Consider the following 14,824-nt stretch of genomic DNA (forward strand, 5'->3'; position numbering starts at 1 on the left):
TGAAACTGGGTGGGGCCTGTAATATGCGTGGGCGTAGACTGAAAATGGCTACAGAGCATGAAGAGATAAAAATACTGACTTTAAATGCCTGGTAAGTTAGTCATATACCCCTTTACTGGGACTTCTTTTTTTAGGGGACTGCACTATTTTGCCAAGAACATCAAAGAGAGATTTGATCATATTGCAGATGAAATGATAATTTATGACATTGTCTGTCTCCAAGAAGTATATACATGCTACTTCATACACACATAATTTGGTATTTTTAAAAATAGGTATGGAGTGACAGTGACTATCGTATGCTTTCTGACTCTGTTAGGTCAGAATTGCCTTATTCAACTCATTATCCCAGGTAAGTTAAAAGCATATAAAAATATATTTATATGTAAATTTCCGCTTCCTTCAATCATTTCTCCCTTCACTAGTGGTATAATTGGTAGTGGTTTGTGCATTTTCAGTCGATATCCAATAATGAACGTGTTCCATCATGAATACAGGGTCACACATACGCTGAAAAACTTTTCCGATGGAGAGAAATTTGCCAAGAAAGGAGTGTTAGCGGCACGAATTGAATTGCCATTATCACTTGGTTTTATCACTGTCTTTAATACACATGTAAGTAATCAAACAGAAATTAAGAGTATTGATTATCTTTGTAATGACAATTAGCAGTCATAATTTTTTTTAATCCATAATAGATTAATTATGGGCGTCGTAATAATCAATTTGCAGAGTTGATGCAGTTTATGAGCAACATTGCTCACAACTCTCCTGTCATCCTTTGTGGAGACTTCAACACTGAGGCTAACCATCACTGCTACAGGTATCAACAACTTTATTCACCTTGTTATTATTATTATTATTATTATTATTATTATTATTATTATTATTGTTACTATTATTATTATTAGTGTAATTACTAAAGTCTTGAAACTAAGTGATGCATTTATTGATGATCCTCAACCCACTTGTGACCTGCCAGGTAATTTGTACTCTAAGTCTAAACCGAGCTGCCCCACTGGCAAAAGACTGGATTACATATTCTATTCCAGTGAAGCTTTTGACAATAATTGTTCGCTTGAAGTTAAAAGTCATCGGCTAAGTCTCTCGGGAAACATACCAACCAAAGGATTTCCTTATTCTGATCACGAGGGGCTGGAGGTGGTTTTTAATATCATACCTCCTAAAACTGGTCCTTTTCTGCATGATGTTATAACAGGTAAGATTATCGTGATGTCATGACAGAGAAATGAATCCCCTTACAAATTTCAATAACCTGCATCATTCCTCTGCAATTATAGATGGATACTTGTTGAAAGTTGTTTGTTGTATTTTGTATGACGGTTATTGCATCTGTGTCAGGGAGTCCTGAAGTGTTTGTTAACTTTGTTTATGTGACAGTCAAAAATGAAAGTACTGTTAATCTTTTTTTTTTCAATTATTGTAGAAGACTCCTTAAGATCATTGGATGCCATGGCTGACGAGATTAATAATGAACTGGTGCCCTTACAGAGAATCTACGAGTCGAAGAACAAGCATCTCATGTTGCTGTGGATACTGCTAGTCCTTGTATCACTGGCTGTGAGTGTCCTCATGGTACTCCCATCTGTATACAATGGACTAAGCAGCTGGTATCTCCAAATACTCTGTTCTCTGATTCCTTCTGCATCATGGATGATATCAATGTTCATATTCTTTCACACTCTTGATTCCGTTCACATGATGAGAGGAATGATCGCCAATTACAGACAAGTCAATTTGTTAATAGATCACAACAGAAATAAACAAAAACGCAATAACTATTAATTATTATTGGCTACTATACTTTGTGTGTATCTGTTATTCACAATAATAATAACAATAATAATAAACTAATAACTAATCACTTTTGTTCAAATATAATTGTTATTTTGTAATTTTAGTCTCTAAAATGGCGTGAAGGATTATCACCAAACAGCATAGAACGGATTTCAGGCATCATCTAATAATTACAATAAAGGTTTTGTAATATGCAGGCTTCATATTAATAGCTTACTTGTCCACTGAGCAATTCTAAACGACTCTCCAGTGTATTAGTCAGTTTTATCTTTCCTTGTTGAGTGTACATGTCAATGCCTCCAGAGCTATAAAATAAAAATAAAGAGACCTCAAACCGTGCTAATGGCTCTGTGGCTTAGTTGGTTAAAGCGCCTGTCTAGTAAACAGGAGATCACCGGTTCGAATCCGGTCAGGGCCTCTTTTTTTTTTCCTTTTTTTTTTTGCACACTTCTTACCAATCAGGAGGAAGAAACTCTTTGTCATCCAAAGTTACAGTGCAATCATTTCCAGTACCTTTTTTATAGGCAAGAACTGCTGACTCATAAATAGCCTACAAAACATGATAATTCTTAATTTAAAAAGTTAATTTTTTTAAACAATTATACTTTGATTAGATTGTAGTCTTGCTTCCTACACCTAATAAGAACTTCTTTCTCTAACAGTTGGTAAAGACCCTAAAATAATAAATTTAAAAACAACGAACAATCATTGCTCATAAATACTTGAGTAATCAAATCTTTCAACAGCTGCTGGTAGCGTGGAATATCACGTGTAATCTCTCCGATCTTCTGACGAGCTTCCTCAAGAATGCGCTGCATAGCAAAAAATAATTATAATGATAGGGCGAGGTCGTGAATAGTTAGTACTTTGATATGATCGTCTTTTGCTTTTAAAACAGATAATCTTGCTTGATTCAGTAAAGTAGAGTGTTGACTAATTAATTAATTAATTAATTAACTCATTAATTAAGATAATTAAGATAATTAATACTCACATCTTACGTTGAAGCTCCACTTGTTTTTCCTTCCGATCGTAATAATTATCAATTTTTAGTTTCTCAGTCTGCAAGAGCCTTCCCTTCTCTATATTGAACTCCTCTTCGGCCTACACACACACACACACACACACACACACACATGAGCACATGATACAATACATACAATGGATGTGAATGGGAATCACCTTGTACTAAATAATTTACACACACAAACTTAGAGCAGGGCTCCTTCTCTCCCTTTTTACTTTAAATACATTTCCCTTGTCTCCCACTTTCCTAATCTCCTTCCTCCCCCTCTCTCCGGTACATTTATAATTATACGTGCAATAAATTATGTATACATGCAATGTAATGTACATATATTCCTTTCTTTCTGACCTTGACTAGGATCTCATCAGCTTTCTCGTTTGCTTCTTGAGATATAAATTGTTTCATTTGACGGATCTAAGTAAAAGACGAGGTGCAGAGAGGAATGGGAGAGGATAGGCTAACCTGCTTCTCCACTTCATCGTCAGAAAGAGCCATGACAAACCTCCTCTAAAAATATACCTTTTCTTCTTTCTTAGATTAGATCAGGTGACACGCCCTTTCTAATTAACGCACACGAGATAACTAGACACGCCCATTTGAAATTTGAACCGCGCCCACAGTGACAACACAGCAGGAACCATTATAAAAACAGGCTGAAAAGGGAGAGAATGCCACAGTTATAGAGAAAGTAACGGGGAAACCAAGCTATTTAAGACATGGATCAAAAGCTATACTACCGACAAATGAGTTATCAGGACAAGGACCTAATGCAGGGGCTTTGTAACGAGTGCTTTCCTTTGGAATATCCTGAATCATGGTTTGATGGGCTACTCAGAGAAGACAGGTATACCTACACCCTGGGAGCGTATGAAATAGAGACTGGGACCATGGTCGGAATGATTGTAGGTCAGATACAATCAATTAGACAGATTGAAAATGAATACGGATTCGTTCTCGAGGAAGCTTCGCCGAATGATTGCGTAATGTACATCACTATATTTGGTAAGTTAAACATTAGTATTACTGACTCTGTTTATCCCCTCTCTTTTTCTAAAGGTGTCAGTGAGAGATACAGATGCAAAGGGGTTGGCTCATACCTAATGCAGTCACTTATAAATTACAGTATAACAGAGACTAATTGTAATTTGATATATCTCCACGTCGAGGCTGTAAATTCGACGGCCATTACATTCTACCAGAGAAGAGGATTTACTTATCACTGTACAGATGTAGGCTACTACATGTTACCGGGTGACACTACCCAGTCAGATGGATTAGTCCTAATACAATTCATTAATAATGGGAGACCTTACAAAAAGTCATTTGACAATTGGTGTAAAAGAAGCATTAGCGGAAATCCTATCATGCAGTGTTTGGGAGGCGTGGTCAAAGGACCTTTTAGCTCTATAAGACACATATGGCATCGATCGATGTCATCTCCTTCTTAATTTTATGTCTCGTGTTATTTTTATTTTGATAATTATCGTAATTATTGTGTTCACTATTATATTAATTTTTATGTTTTAAAGACATAAATTTGTAACAACACCAAAATAATAATAATAATAACAAGAATAATATTATAATAATAGCTAAATGTGTTAAGTGTTAAAATAATTGCTATTCTTATTAAAATGTTGGAGTACTTGTAATGATTAATCTGTCCTCTTCTTTCTAAAGAAATGAATAATAACTTTAAGGCCTTTCTACACTTCCAATGCGGTTTGAACTGATTTAGAACTGATGTGCTTGAATGCCCATCAAGAAATTCCACCTTATCTTGAGAATCTTCTATATTTTGATAGTATTTCTGATCAAGCTACCATTGGTTATCATTGAATGTGCATTCAACCCACATGTGGAGGTGGTTAGACATAATTAATGCACATTGAAGCAAATGTGCATCAGGTATTTAATAACTGGAATCGGTTTCAAACCAGTTCAATGCGCATTAGAAGTGCTAGTGTAGAAAGGGCCTTATACAGTAACCACAGGATATTCAATGTTACTAATTATAGCTATGACATATTCATAGAAAATAAAGTTATGTCATATCCTTTATGTTACTATTTATAGCAACAACTATGAGCAAAGCATTTCATTGTTAATTTACACATAACTGGAGTACAATGAATTGTTTATGTTACAGGGAAACTATGACATGACAGAGGTGTACATGTACATGTACATGTTGCATGTATGCTTACATTAATCCATCGAATTAGTTTATTTCCCAAAAGTATTGCTTGAGCTTTTGATATTAATGGGTCAAATACGACATATAGATCAAAATTAGACGTTCTCTAAACATTTAAAAAATAACAAAAACACATTTAAAAAAGTACCAGCTAGATACATCACACATACCCATCCAAGGAGAGCTTCCTTTGATCCTATGTGATAGAGTATTTTAGTAGCCCAAGCATGGGAATGTAGTCTCTGATTCATTGTCATAAAATAGTCGAATAATCTAAAACGAGTGTGATTTTTGGACCTTGGTTAATGTTACAATACCTTAGCCGGTCTTCTTCTGATGAGTAGAGGTGGGGCATTGTTGGTGAAGTGATGGAATAGGATTTACGTGATCTATATAAGAAGTGTCTGATTTCGGGAGCTTGCAAATGATCTGTAATAATAACAACAGTAGTAATAATGATAGTAACTAGAAGAGCTATAATCATGTTACTGTTTATATAGCAACAATCATAAATGGAAGTTTCTAATAATTAAATAATAATTATCATTATTTTACCAATGTTATAATCTGATGTGTCAACTGAGTTTGATATCTGCTCTAAAAGCCCCAGTTTCGATAATTTCTAACATCAGCAACAAAAAGAATAATAACGAAATAAATACATGTACATGTAATTAGCGTACATCGACTATTCTTTCCTTGCATTGTTGCAGCTCAAAAAATTTCTCTTTATCAGTTGAGAAGAGAAGGAGACAGGCTGGGGAGTTTTCTGGTAGATATGAGACGTAGGCATGAAGGAACCCAGAGTCGTTGAACTTTGGCAGGCATATTGGGGTCCAGCTCTCGGCTGATTTAAAACTAGTCGAAGCCATCACCAAATTAAATATTAAATGAATATCTATATAAACAAAGGACGTTAATATGTAACAGAAAATGCAATAAAAATTGGAGGTGATTTCGGAGCCATTTTTTGGAAAAAAACCATGGGCTATAGCCTTGGGTATTTTTCAGGAATTGGCTCATTTTTTAAAATGGCTGTAACTTAAAAAACTGAAGTCGGAATCACCCCAAACTTGCTACACAGCATAAGGACATCAATATGTATCAGAAAATGTAATAAAATTTCGGGGTAATTTCGGAGCCATTTTTTGGAAAATACCATGGGCGTCTTGGGTATTTTTCAGATTTTGGCTCATTTTAAAAAATGGCCATAACTTGAAAAATTGAAGTCGGAATCACCTCAAACTTGCTACACAGCATAAGGACACCAATGTGCATCAGAAAATGTAATAAAAATTGGGGGTGATTTTGGAGCCATTTTTTGAAAAAAACCATATTTTTCAGAAATTGGCTCATTTTTAAAAATGGCCGTAACTTGAAAAATTGAAGTCGGAATCAACTCAAACTTGCTACACAGCATAAGGACATCAATGTGTATCAGAAAATGTAATAAAATTTCGGAGTAATTTCGGAGCCATTTTTTGGAAAAAACCATGGGCTATAGCCTTGGGTATTTTTCAGAAATTGGCTCATTTCTTAAAATGGCCGTAACTTGAAAAATTGAAGTCGGAATCACCTCAAACTTGCTACACAGCATAAGGACATCAATATGTATCAGAAAATGTAATAAAAATTGAGGGTCATTTTGGAGCCATTTTTTGGAAAAAAAACCATGGGCTATAGCCTTGGGTATTTTTCATAAATTGTCCTATTGGTTATGCTATAAGACATGCATTTTTTTCTAAAAATAAAAATTCGTTCAGATACCAATGATTAATTAGAATTAGCCCAAACTTTAAGTGTACATGTACAGTACAAGTATTCTACCTATTGGATGCAAATTATGATCCTTAGGCTTTATGAATGTGATGAGCCTATCCTCAGCAATTAATAATGCAAATAAAACTTCCTATAATTGATAGTAGTTACTATTATTATTAAATTTTAATAATGAAATACCTTAGCTCTGTATTGTAATATAGTACTCGTTATTGTTTGTCTTAATGACGGGCTCATTGATAAACATCTAATCTATATAAACAACAACAATAAACAACAATAAAATAACAATAAACAACAATAACAATAACAAGTCAACAACAACACTCACTCCATTTAAAAGGTAGCATGGATCAGAGTCGGTAATATTTAAAATATTGTCAATAAATTTCTCAGACCCTAATCGCAAGGATGATAATGATATGTGGTTCACAACCACATGGCGGCTGGAATCAGTGTTGCTTGCATACCTTGTAATAAGTATCTCAAATCAAAGCCAGGACTTCTTTCAAATATTTGCTTGATTTGTGTGTACGTGAGTACACTTATAATTTGGTAGTAAGCGTACGATAATTGTAATTTTAACTAAAAGGGAGGAACAGGATCATGAGCCAGTATTTGTAGTACAGCTATAACTTTACTTGGTTTTCTGATAATTTTGAGCGTGATACAGCCACGAAAACAACCAGTGGCTTCTGAAGGAAGACAATCTTTAGATTCTGAGCACTTATGCACCTAAAAATTACAAATAAATCAATCATACACACTATTATTATATAGCAAAAAAGTAAAGTGTGATCAACAGGTCAAGCAAATACAGAATGACAAAATACCCTGTATTATTATTGTACAAGGTGTTTTTTTCAAATTTTGGAGCAACTTAAAACTATGTTCTATTGCCCCCTAGAACAGATAATGATAAATAGAAATCTACTATACATGTACATGTACAACATACATGTATACTACACGAGTACACGTACATGTACATGTACATGTACATGTACTTACCTCAGGACGTCTTTGTCATCAGCCACAAAGGAGACGAGTGCTTGCATTATCCCAAATAAACTCACCAGCTGCTCCTCTTTCCCATACCTGCTGTATATTGGTTTACCAGACGTACTCACAATGAATATGTGTTTGTGATGATTGATCCAAGAGGACGAATGGACATCTGTAGCACATGACACAAAATAAACAAAATAAAAATATCAATAAATAAATAAATAATTACCCTCGTCTTCGAATTCTCTCTCATCTTTCGATGTGCTGTTCATTCTTGCCCTTCTTGCAACTAAAAAGAGAATAAATTAGTTCCATTCTCTCTCTCTCTCTCTCTCTCTCTCTCTCTCTCTTACGTTCAGCTGTTTCAGGATCAGCATCAGGTAGTTTTGGTTTCTCACCGACAGTCATGGTAGATAGTAACGATGCTCCTATGCTTTGGTTTGGTCCTCCTAGAGATATCAACATGTCTGATCTCAATCCATCTTCATTTCTAAAGTGATCCTCGTCAGTTGTCAACTAAATAAAAGAGGATCATGAAATCCCCAAACCACATACTCTCATTCCCATACTCCATACTCTCATTCCCATACTTCATACTCTCATTCCCATACCTCATACTCTCATTCCCATACCTCATACTCTCCTAATATTCTCATACTCTTACGTGTGCAATGTCTTCATGTAAACTGACATCGCTCCCTCCTCCCTCCAACCCTGCTCCTCCCCCTCCTCCTTTGTCGAGTTTTTTCCTCCTCTGAGCTATACGAGGTGATGATGATGATTCCCTGCCCTTCATTAAGACTGTTAGCATCAGACACCACTAATGGCCACAAACCTTTTTCTTCGTTACAGGCAAGAAGCTTCTGTCCTCGTCTTCATCTGCTAGAGCTGGAGCCTCTACACTTTCAAACTCTTCGCTATCTTCCTCCTCGAGCAAGTCATAGCTAGTAAAGGCACATAAAGGGAAGGATCCAGCCTCCAGTACTAACCTTAGGTCCGGGGCTTGCACTGAGAGTTCTTCGTCATCGGTTTTAACCTTTTCCTTGGTCGCCATTTTTATTTAGCCACGCCCTCAAATACCGTACATCTCCGGACACTACTATATAAGTTATAGCAGTGACGTCAGGCCCTACAAAGCTATTATTAAAAGGTGACAAGTGGCAAATAGTGTAAACATAGGTGTGAATTAGCACCTCGGGGAACATATGGACATACCAATCGCTAAAATAACAATAATCATAAAAAACACCAAAAAATAAGAGATTAACTAAGACTCATCGTGATCAGTATTATCATCATCGTCAAAACGATCGTCATTGTTAGTAACAGTCTCTGTTGTTTCACCATCTCCAGTCTCACTGGCAGGCTCAGTGGGTGTGGCCTTCTCTTCAGAAGGGGGCGGGGGAGGTATCTCGCTCTTCCATGCTTGATAATTCATCTCGAGATTCGTGAGGATGATACTTATGATTTTACGAGTGACAGGAGAGGATGAGAGAGGTAGTGAATCTTCGACAGCACTAGCACTATCTAAACTATCAGTGTCATCATCGCTTCCTCCTTCCTTCTCTCCTCCCCCTCCATTGGAGGCTCCATTATCTATGATCCCTGGTATGAGGCCAGCCTCTGCACAAGCGTGGAATAATGGAGACACAAGATTTTGAATAAAGGAGACTTGGATTGCTGGCAGCTTCTCTTTTTCATTCCTGTGCATAAATATTGTCTGAGGGAGCCCTAACTTTACTTCTTCATCACTCTGTAATAGGGAGAGAGAGGGAGGGAGAGAGAGAGAGAGGGAGGGGGGAGAGAGAGAGAGAGAGAGAGAGAGGGAGAGAGAGAGAGTCAAGTATAAAAACAGTTTGATTGTTTATTCTATAATGCCACAGTTGTTTTCATTCCTTTACTTGTTGATAGAATTCTTCAGTGATGCGTACAGTCCATGCTCTATGCAACTCATAAGATTTACTCGCTGTGTTGATGTCGGCCATTTTGATGACCATCTTCATCATCTGGAGCCTATCAACTTCACTGCTCCAGTCAAGCCCAGCACTTCCATCCTCTGTCTTTAAAAAAATACATAACTCCAATAATATACTTCATTCCAAACATACTTTATCTTTGAAATCCCGAACGATGTCAAAGTGTAGTTTTAAATCTGTCGCCAGGATACACTCTATTAGCAAGAAACGGAATCTCTTCAGTTCGGATTCTTCGAAATCAGAGATGAAGTTGGTATCGCCGTGAGACGTCAAGAGGTCCCAAGAAGCGGCAGCATGGTGATTCTCCAAGACTGATTTATCATTGTAAAGCACAGCCTGTGGAAGAAAGAGAGAGAGAGAGAAGTAAAAGAAGAGAGTGACTATAAATAAATGTTCTACAATATCTCACCAGCGGATTCTTGGTGGCAACAAGGAAAGCGTTAGTTCTTCCAGGATGATCGAAATCATGCATGGCCGCAGCCATATAGCAGGCAAAGACCTCCAGTATTGAGAGAGCAGAGGCAATGTTAGTACCAGCGACTCTTCTCTGATGCCCGACCCACTCCCTGTCAGAGCTACGGGATATTTCATGAGAGAACTCTGGTATCTCCTCAAATAATAAATAAGATGTTGCATGAAGGACATCTGCAGCATGCATTCTATTATGATCTGCAAATGAAAAATATTTAAGATATTTTAAAAATTTGATATCTTCTTCTTACATGCATTATTTCCGTAATTAGCTTCAAGGATTCTGAAATAGTTTATAAATTGCCTCTGAGGGATTTTAAATGTATCAATAAGGCCTGCCTCCAAGAATAAGCAATATGCCATCTATAAATGGAAACAATATCTAATCTTTTCGTTATACTTAATAAATCCACTTGCCTGACTTAAGATGTGCTTTCCTGACTTTTCGTTCAAATCGAAAATCGGGAAATCCCACTCCATCACTTGATCCAGTACATCAATCTCGCTGTGTTGATATTCCATCAGTGAATAGTCAGTGGAGGGCAGGACTAGGGCATTAAATAGAGCTACTTTATTGGCAGGGAAGGAAGGAGCATTCAACGCTAGAGGGGTTGCAGCTGGGTCTTCACTCTCCGCGTTACCAGAAGTACCGCCTTCTTCAATGATGACATCAGAAGGAACAGAGTCATACGAAGAGAGAAGAGATCCTGTTCTTCGATGAAGAAGCACCGAACCATCTGATCTCCTCCTCTGTAGTCCAGGGCTGAAGTCGTCCTTAGTGTCACTAGAGGGAGAATCTGAATCAGAGAACAGTCTCTTGGTAGCTGATGTAGTTTTTTGCCTTTGGCCTGCGGCTTTTTCATCATCGGTAGCTGATCCTGGGACTACAGTGGTCGACCCGCCTCCATCGATATCACTCATCTCGCTCTCTTGTGAGTACACGGATGTTGAGCGAGACAAGGGAGAAGAGACCGAACCGACTCTCTTCCTAAAGTTAGGAGGTAGCTGATGGACCGAGGGTCTTCCTTCAACAACGGAGATACGACTTTTGAGATCTCTCGGAGCAACTGATCTCTTCCTTTCGACTGGGTCCTGATTAATATTAGGCAGACCAGTAGCTGTAGTAGTTGTTGTAAACTGACTAATGGGATTACGCACACTTCTCCTGTTACTCTACAATAGGCAAATAATAATTAAAGCACTAATGAAACCGATATCTCATACCTTTGAGCTCCTGTAGCCATACAAGTGTGGAGTTACCCCGATATTGCTGCTAGTATCGCTAGCCTCATCTTCTGATCCAATCCTTGATCTGGAGCTTGCTAAATGAGCTGTACGTGTTACCCGAGGAGCAAGGAGATCTTGTATGTGTTTGAGAGACTCCTTCCCTTTCTTTGTTAGACTCTCTTCTTGGAACAGCAAATCTCCCAACAGGCCATGAGCCTCATTTAAAGTATCGCTATCAAAATTCTATAAGCAACAGTAAACAATTATTATTAATAAATACAATACTTACGTTAGTGGTTACTGATGTTCCCCTACTTGACTGGGAAGTTAAGGACATCCGATGCTGTGGGACAACCGAGGAGACGTTACTAGCCAACGAAGCAGTTGAAAATCTTCTTCCTCCGGCCCCCACGCTCAAGACAGGCCCAACCCCACTAGCTCCAATGCTTTCTCCTCTAGCTACCTGGAGACTATTACGAACAAACCTTTTAATGGACGAGAGAGTGAAGTATCGTGGATATCTGTCCACGAGGAGAGAGAGGGTGATGGCTAATAGACAGGAGGAGTATACAATCTGACTGTAGAGAAAGGAAGGAAGCATATCTTTGAAGATACAACTGAGGGAATAATGAGTTATGACTGTAATGACAACAAAACTAGTCGTTTCCTGGCTAAACATGGCGGACAGGTTGTTTCTGTGTATTAGTCCCGAGAACAAAGAGAAGATGGACATTGAGAGAACAAAGTAAAAGGCGATGTCAATTGGGAAATACTCCAAGAGGCCGAGATCGATAACATAGTCAGAAAGGCAGGATATCACCTCGCTGACGCAAAGTATGGCATACGTACGTATAATTTGAGAATTGTCCGTAATTCCAACGGTTTTTCTACTGAATATGCACCAGCAGTAATAAATGGAGCAAATGAGAATGAAAACAAAACCAAACATTAGACAAAACCCGAGATACTCCGTTATTTTAAACAAAAGCCTCTGTCCAATGATTTGTATTATCAGAGCGGACAATACGAGGACGAGGAGGCTCGAGCGAACTAGCCAGCTCGGGAGAGAAGGAGGAGGGCCACCTCCATCTTGAGTGCTGAATGAAGAGAGCGCCGAGCTGCTTCTCTCCTCCGTGACACGGAGGACGGGTATACCGTCCCCTCCGTGGTTCACGACATTGTAGACTGTGTTGGCTCGCCCGTCACTCTGCCGAAGAGACGCCATAAAGGAGAAAGAAAGAGAGAGGAGAGCACAAAAATGGCGAGTGTGTGTATCTCTTTGCAGGAATGTGCTCAGCCACACCTACTGGAATGGTCGTGGGCGGGATAATTAACTGTCACGTGATTAGCGTGGGTGTTGGTGTACCAGCCACTCCCCCGAACTATGGCTGCCTGTAAGTTGATCCTTTTTTCTTTGCTGGCCGGATTCGCTGCTTATGCTGCTTATATTTTGTATGTGCATCTCATTAGTAATAGTAATAATAATGAATATTCATTATTGCAGGATAAGGTATAATACTTTTGGTCGTGTACATGAACAATTACCAGGAAAATGCAGGACATTCAAAAGTAAAATAATGATATGGACCATTTACCATTGATGTATTATGCTTGTTAATGTTGTTCTGCTATTGTTTTAGTGAATGGATCGGAGGATATTATATTCCTACCAAACTATAATCACTCAATTGTGACAAGTGTAAGTAGACATAATTTTTAGTTAGCTAACAATAAATGTGAAGTCTATTAAATTAATACTGATAGAAAATGGAAAATTGTCTTTTCCATGTTAAAAAATAGTTTTTTATATTTTTGATGCAAATTGATGCCCTAATGTTGTGTAGAAAGTTTGAGCTCATTCCAACTAAAATTTTTCCAGTTATGACTATTTTTAAAAATAGGCCAACTTCTGAAAAATACCCAAGGCTATAGCCCATGGTTTTTCAAAAAAATGGCTCTAAAATCACCCCCAATTTTTATTGCATTTCCTGATACATGTTGATGTCCTTATGCTGTGTAGAAAGTTTGAGCTAGTTCTGACTTCAATTTTTCAAGTTATGACCATTTTAAAAAATCGGTCAACCTTTCAAAAAAGCATGGACTATAGCCCATGCTTTTTACCGAAAATATTAAGTCTGAAAACAAACTCACCGACAAGTAGCAATTATTATATTAGGGAGTGCAACTTGATGTATCAGTCTTAAAACCTTTTTATGGATCATTGTATGCAGTTGATATGAATGTTGATGATCCGACTCCAATACCGATAAAATTTGAAGAGAATTACCTTGAAGAGAATCCATACTTTAACCCACATGGATTATCTTACTGGATTGATAATGAAAATGGTGACACTTTATTATACATTGTGTGTCACTGGATGGACCATGTAGATTCAGTGGATGTGTTTCTGTATAATCCGAATGAGTTTTCAGTTACGTTTTTAAAGAGGGTCTCTCATCCACTAGTCCATGAATTAAATAACATTGTTGCTGTATCCAGACATGAGTTCTATGCTACTAACTGGAAATATTTCAATTCTAAGATACTATCAAGGCTTGAGCAAATCCTACAATTGCCTTTCAATACAATAATTTATTGTAATATTAAAGACAAGTCTTGTCTAACTGCAGCTACTGGCCTGAGGTCGTGCAACGGAATAAATAAATCAAGAAATGGAAAGTAAGTAATACTTATTAATGCATAATAATAATATTTATTGTGTTATAGATTTATATATGCAACTAGCTCATTAGGTGGAGAATTGATCGCATATAAAAGATTACAAGACAACAAATTGGAAATTGCACAGGTAAAGTCTAAATCAGTAATTATTAATTAATGTTACTTGATATCATTAAGACGACACATATTCCGATCTATGTTGATAATTTAAGCGTTGACATCGTAACTGGAGACATATGGGCAGCAGTTCTTGTGAAATGTTTAGAGATGGAGGAATATTTTAAGAATCACAGGTTTAATATAGTATATATGTATTTCTTTCATTTTATATTTGATTCTATAATAGCTATCCAATACCAAGCCAGACATTGCACATAACAGTAAACGATGAGTTAGAGTTTCCATTCACCAACACAAAGACAGAGCAGATCTTTCAGTCGACCACTCATGGTGCAATCAGTACATCACTCTACGTATCCAGTCGAAGGCTACTACTTCTAGGAACTGTTCATGGAGACATGCACATCTGCCACGTTAATTATTTGATGTACTGATAATTGCGAGGGAATTTTTTTTTTTGGCTTTTGCATAGTAATTTTAATGCTGTGCATGCATAGATAGTATGCTGCTACATGA

The 14,824-nt window shown here is 37.3% G+C and overlaps 6 protein-coding genes and 1 non-coding gene across 7 annotated transcripts; 4 read left to right on the forward strand and 3 right to left on the reverse strand.

Moving 5' to 3' along the window:
• The first annotated feature begins 8 nt into the window (after positions 1-8).
• LOC105316430 (putative neutral sphingomyelinase) lies at positions 9-1,861 on the forward strand. Its single transcript, XM_020005677.1, has 7 exons — positions 9-91; positions 135-225; positions 276-352; positions 426-615; positions 699-823; positions 912-1,219; positions 1,448-1,861. Exons 1-7 carry the CDS (start codon positions 24-26, stop codon positions 1,804-1,806), a joined length of 1,218 nt encoding a protein of 405 aa, XP_019861236.1. The 5' UTR covers positions 9-23; the 3' UTR covers positions 1,807-1,861.
• Positions 1,754-3,419, reverse strand: LOC100634675 (V-type proton ATPase subunit E 1-like). The gene is made up of 9 exons (XM_003383362.3): positions 3,308-3,419; positions 3,194-3,259; positions 2,813-2,922; positions 2,685-2,751; positions 2,541-2,630; positions 2,424-2,492; positions 2,274-2,368; positions 2,036-2,123; positions 1,754-1,981 (listed from the first exon to the last, which is right to left on the reverse strand). The coding sequence occupies exons 1-9, from the start codon at positions 3,338-3,340 to the stop codon at positions 1,919-1,921; spliced, it is 681 nt and encodes a 226-aa protein (XP_003383410.1). The 5' UTR covers positions 3,341-3,419; the 3' UTR covers positions 1,754-1,918.
• Positions 2,163-2,236, forward strand: Trnat-agu (transfer RNA threonine (anticodon AGU)). The gene has a single exon. It is a non-coding gene; the product is annotated as a tRNA-Thr (tRNA).
• A 34-nt stretch (positions 3,420-3,453) lies between the features above and the next one.
• Positions 3,454-4,408, forward strand: LOC100634882 (N-alpha-acetyltransferase 60-like). Its single transcript, XM_003383364.3, has 2 exons — positions 3,454-3,847; positions 3,902-4,408. Exons 1-2 carry the CDS (start codon positions 3,562-3,564, stop codon positions 4,291-4,293), a joined length of 678 nt encoding a protein of 225 aa, XP_003383412.1. The 5' UTR covers positions 3,454-3,561; the 3' UTR covers positions 4,294-4,408.
• Positions 4,355-8,910, reverse strand: LOC100631562 (protein SAND-like). The gene is made up of 17 exons (XM_020005659.1): positions 8,819-8,910; positions 8,665-8,773; positions 8,494-8,619; positions 8,183-8,345; positions 8,059-8,118; positions 7,833-7,998; positions 7,463-7,556; positions 7,292-7,406; positions 7,153-7,220; positions 7,002-7,073; positions 6,870-6,951; positions 5,726-5,940; positions 5,598-5,664; positions 5,360-5,471; positions 5,213-5,315; positions 5,053-5,148; positions 4,355-4,519 (listed from the first exon to the last, which is right to left on the reverse strand). Exons 1-17 carry the CDS (start codon positions 8,881-8,883, stop codon positions 4,475-4,477), a joined length of 1,758 nt encoding a protein of 585 aa, XP_019861218.1. The 5' UTR covers positions 8,884-8,910; the 3' UTR covers positions 4,355-4,474.
• An 84-nt stretch (positions 8,911-8,994) lies between these two features.
• Positions 8,995-12,805, reverse strand: LOC100631687 (cGMP-inhibited 3',5'-cyclic phosphodiesterase A-like). Its single transcript, XM_020005642.1, has 8 exons — positions 11,793-12,805; positions 11,501-11,746; positions 10,694-11,449; positions 10,528-10,639; positions 10,215-10,474; positions 9,938-10,141; positions 9,731-9,889; positions 8,995-9,582 (listed from the first exon to the last, which is right to left on the reverse strand). The coding sequence occupies exons 1-8, from the start codon at positions 12,726-12,728 to the stop codon at positions 9,097-9,099; spliced, it is 3,159 nt and encodes a 1,052-aa protein (XP_019861201.1). The 5' UTR covers positions 12,729-12,805; the 3' UTR covers positions 8,995-9,096.
• Positions 12,806-12,814: 9 nt separating this feature from the next.
• Positions 12,815-14,821, forward strand: LOC105316431 (serum paraoxonase/lactonase 3-like). Its single transcript, XM_011411309.2, has 7 exons — positions 12,815-12,955; positions 13,008-13,072; positions 13,144-13,202; positions 13,680-14,185; positions 14,234-14,315; positions 14,366-14,481; positions 14,535-14,821. The coding sequence occupies exons 1-7, from the start codon at positions 12,888-12,890 to the stop codon at positions 14,740-14,742; spliced, it is 1,104 nt and encodes a 367-aa protein (XP_011409611.2). The 5' UTR covers positions 12,815-12,887; the 3' UTR covers positions 14,743-14,821.
• Positions 14,822-14,824: the final 3 nt, after the last annotated feature.

This window comes from Amphimedon queenslandica, unplaced genomic scaffold, assembly GCF_000090795.2.
Source record: "Amphimedon queenslandica unplaced genomic scaffold, v1.1 AMPQUscaffold_13511, whole genome shotgun sequence".
In the NCBI taxonomy this organism is placed as follows: Eukaryota; Metazoa; Porifera; class Demospongiae; order Haplosclerida; family Niphatidae; genus Amphimedon; species Amphimedon queenslandica.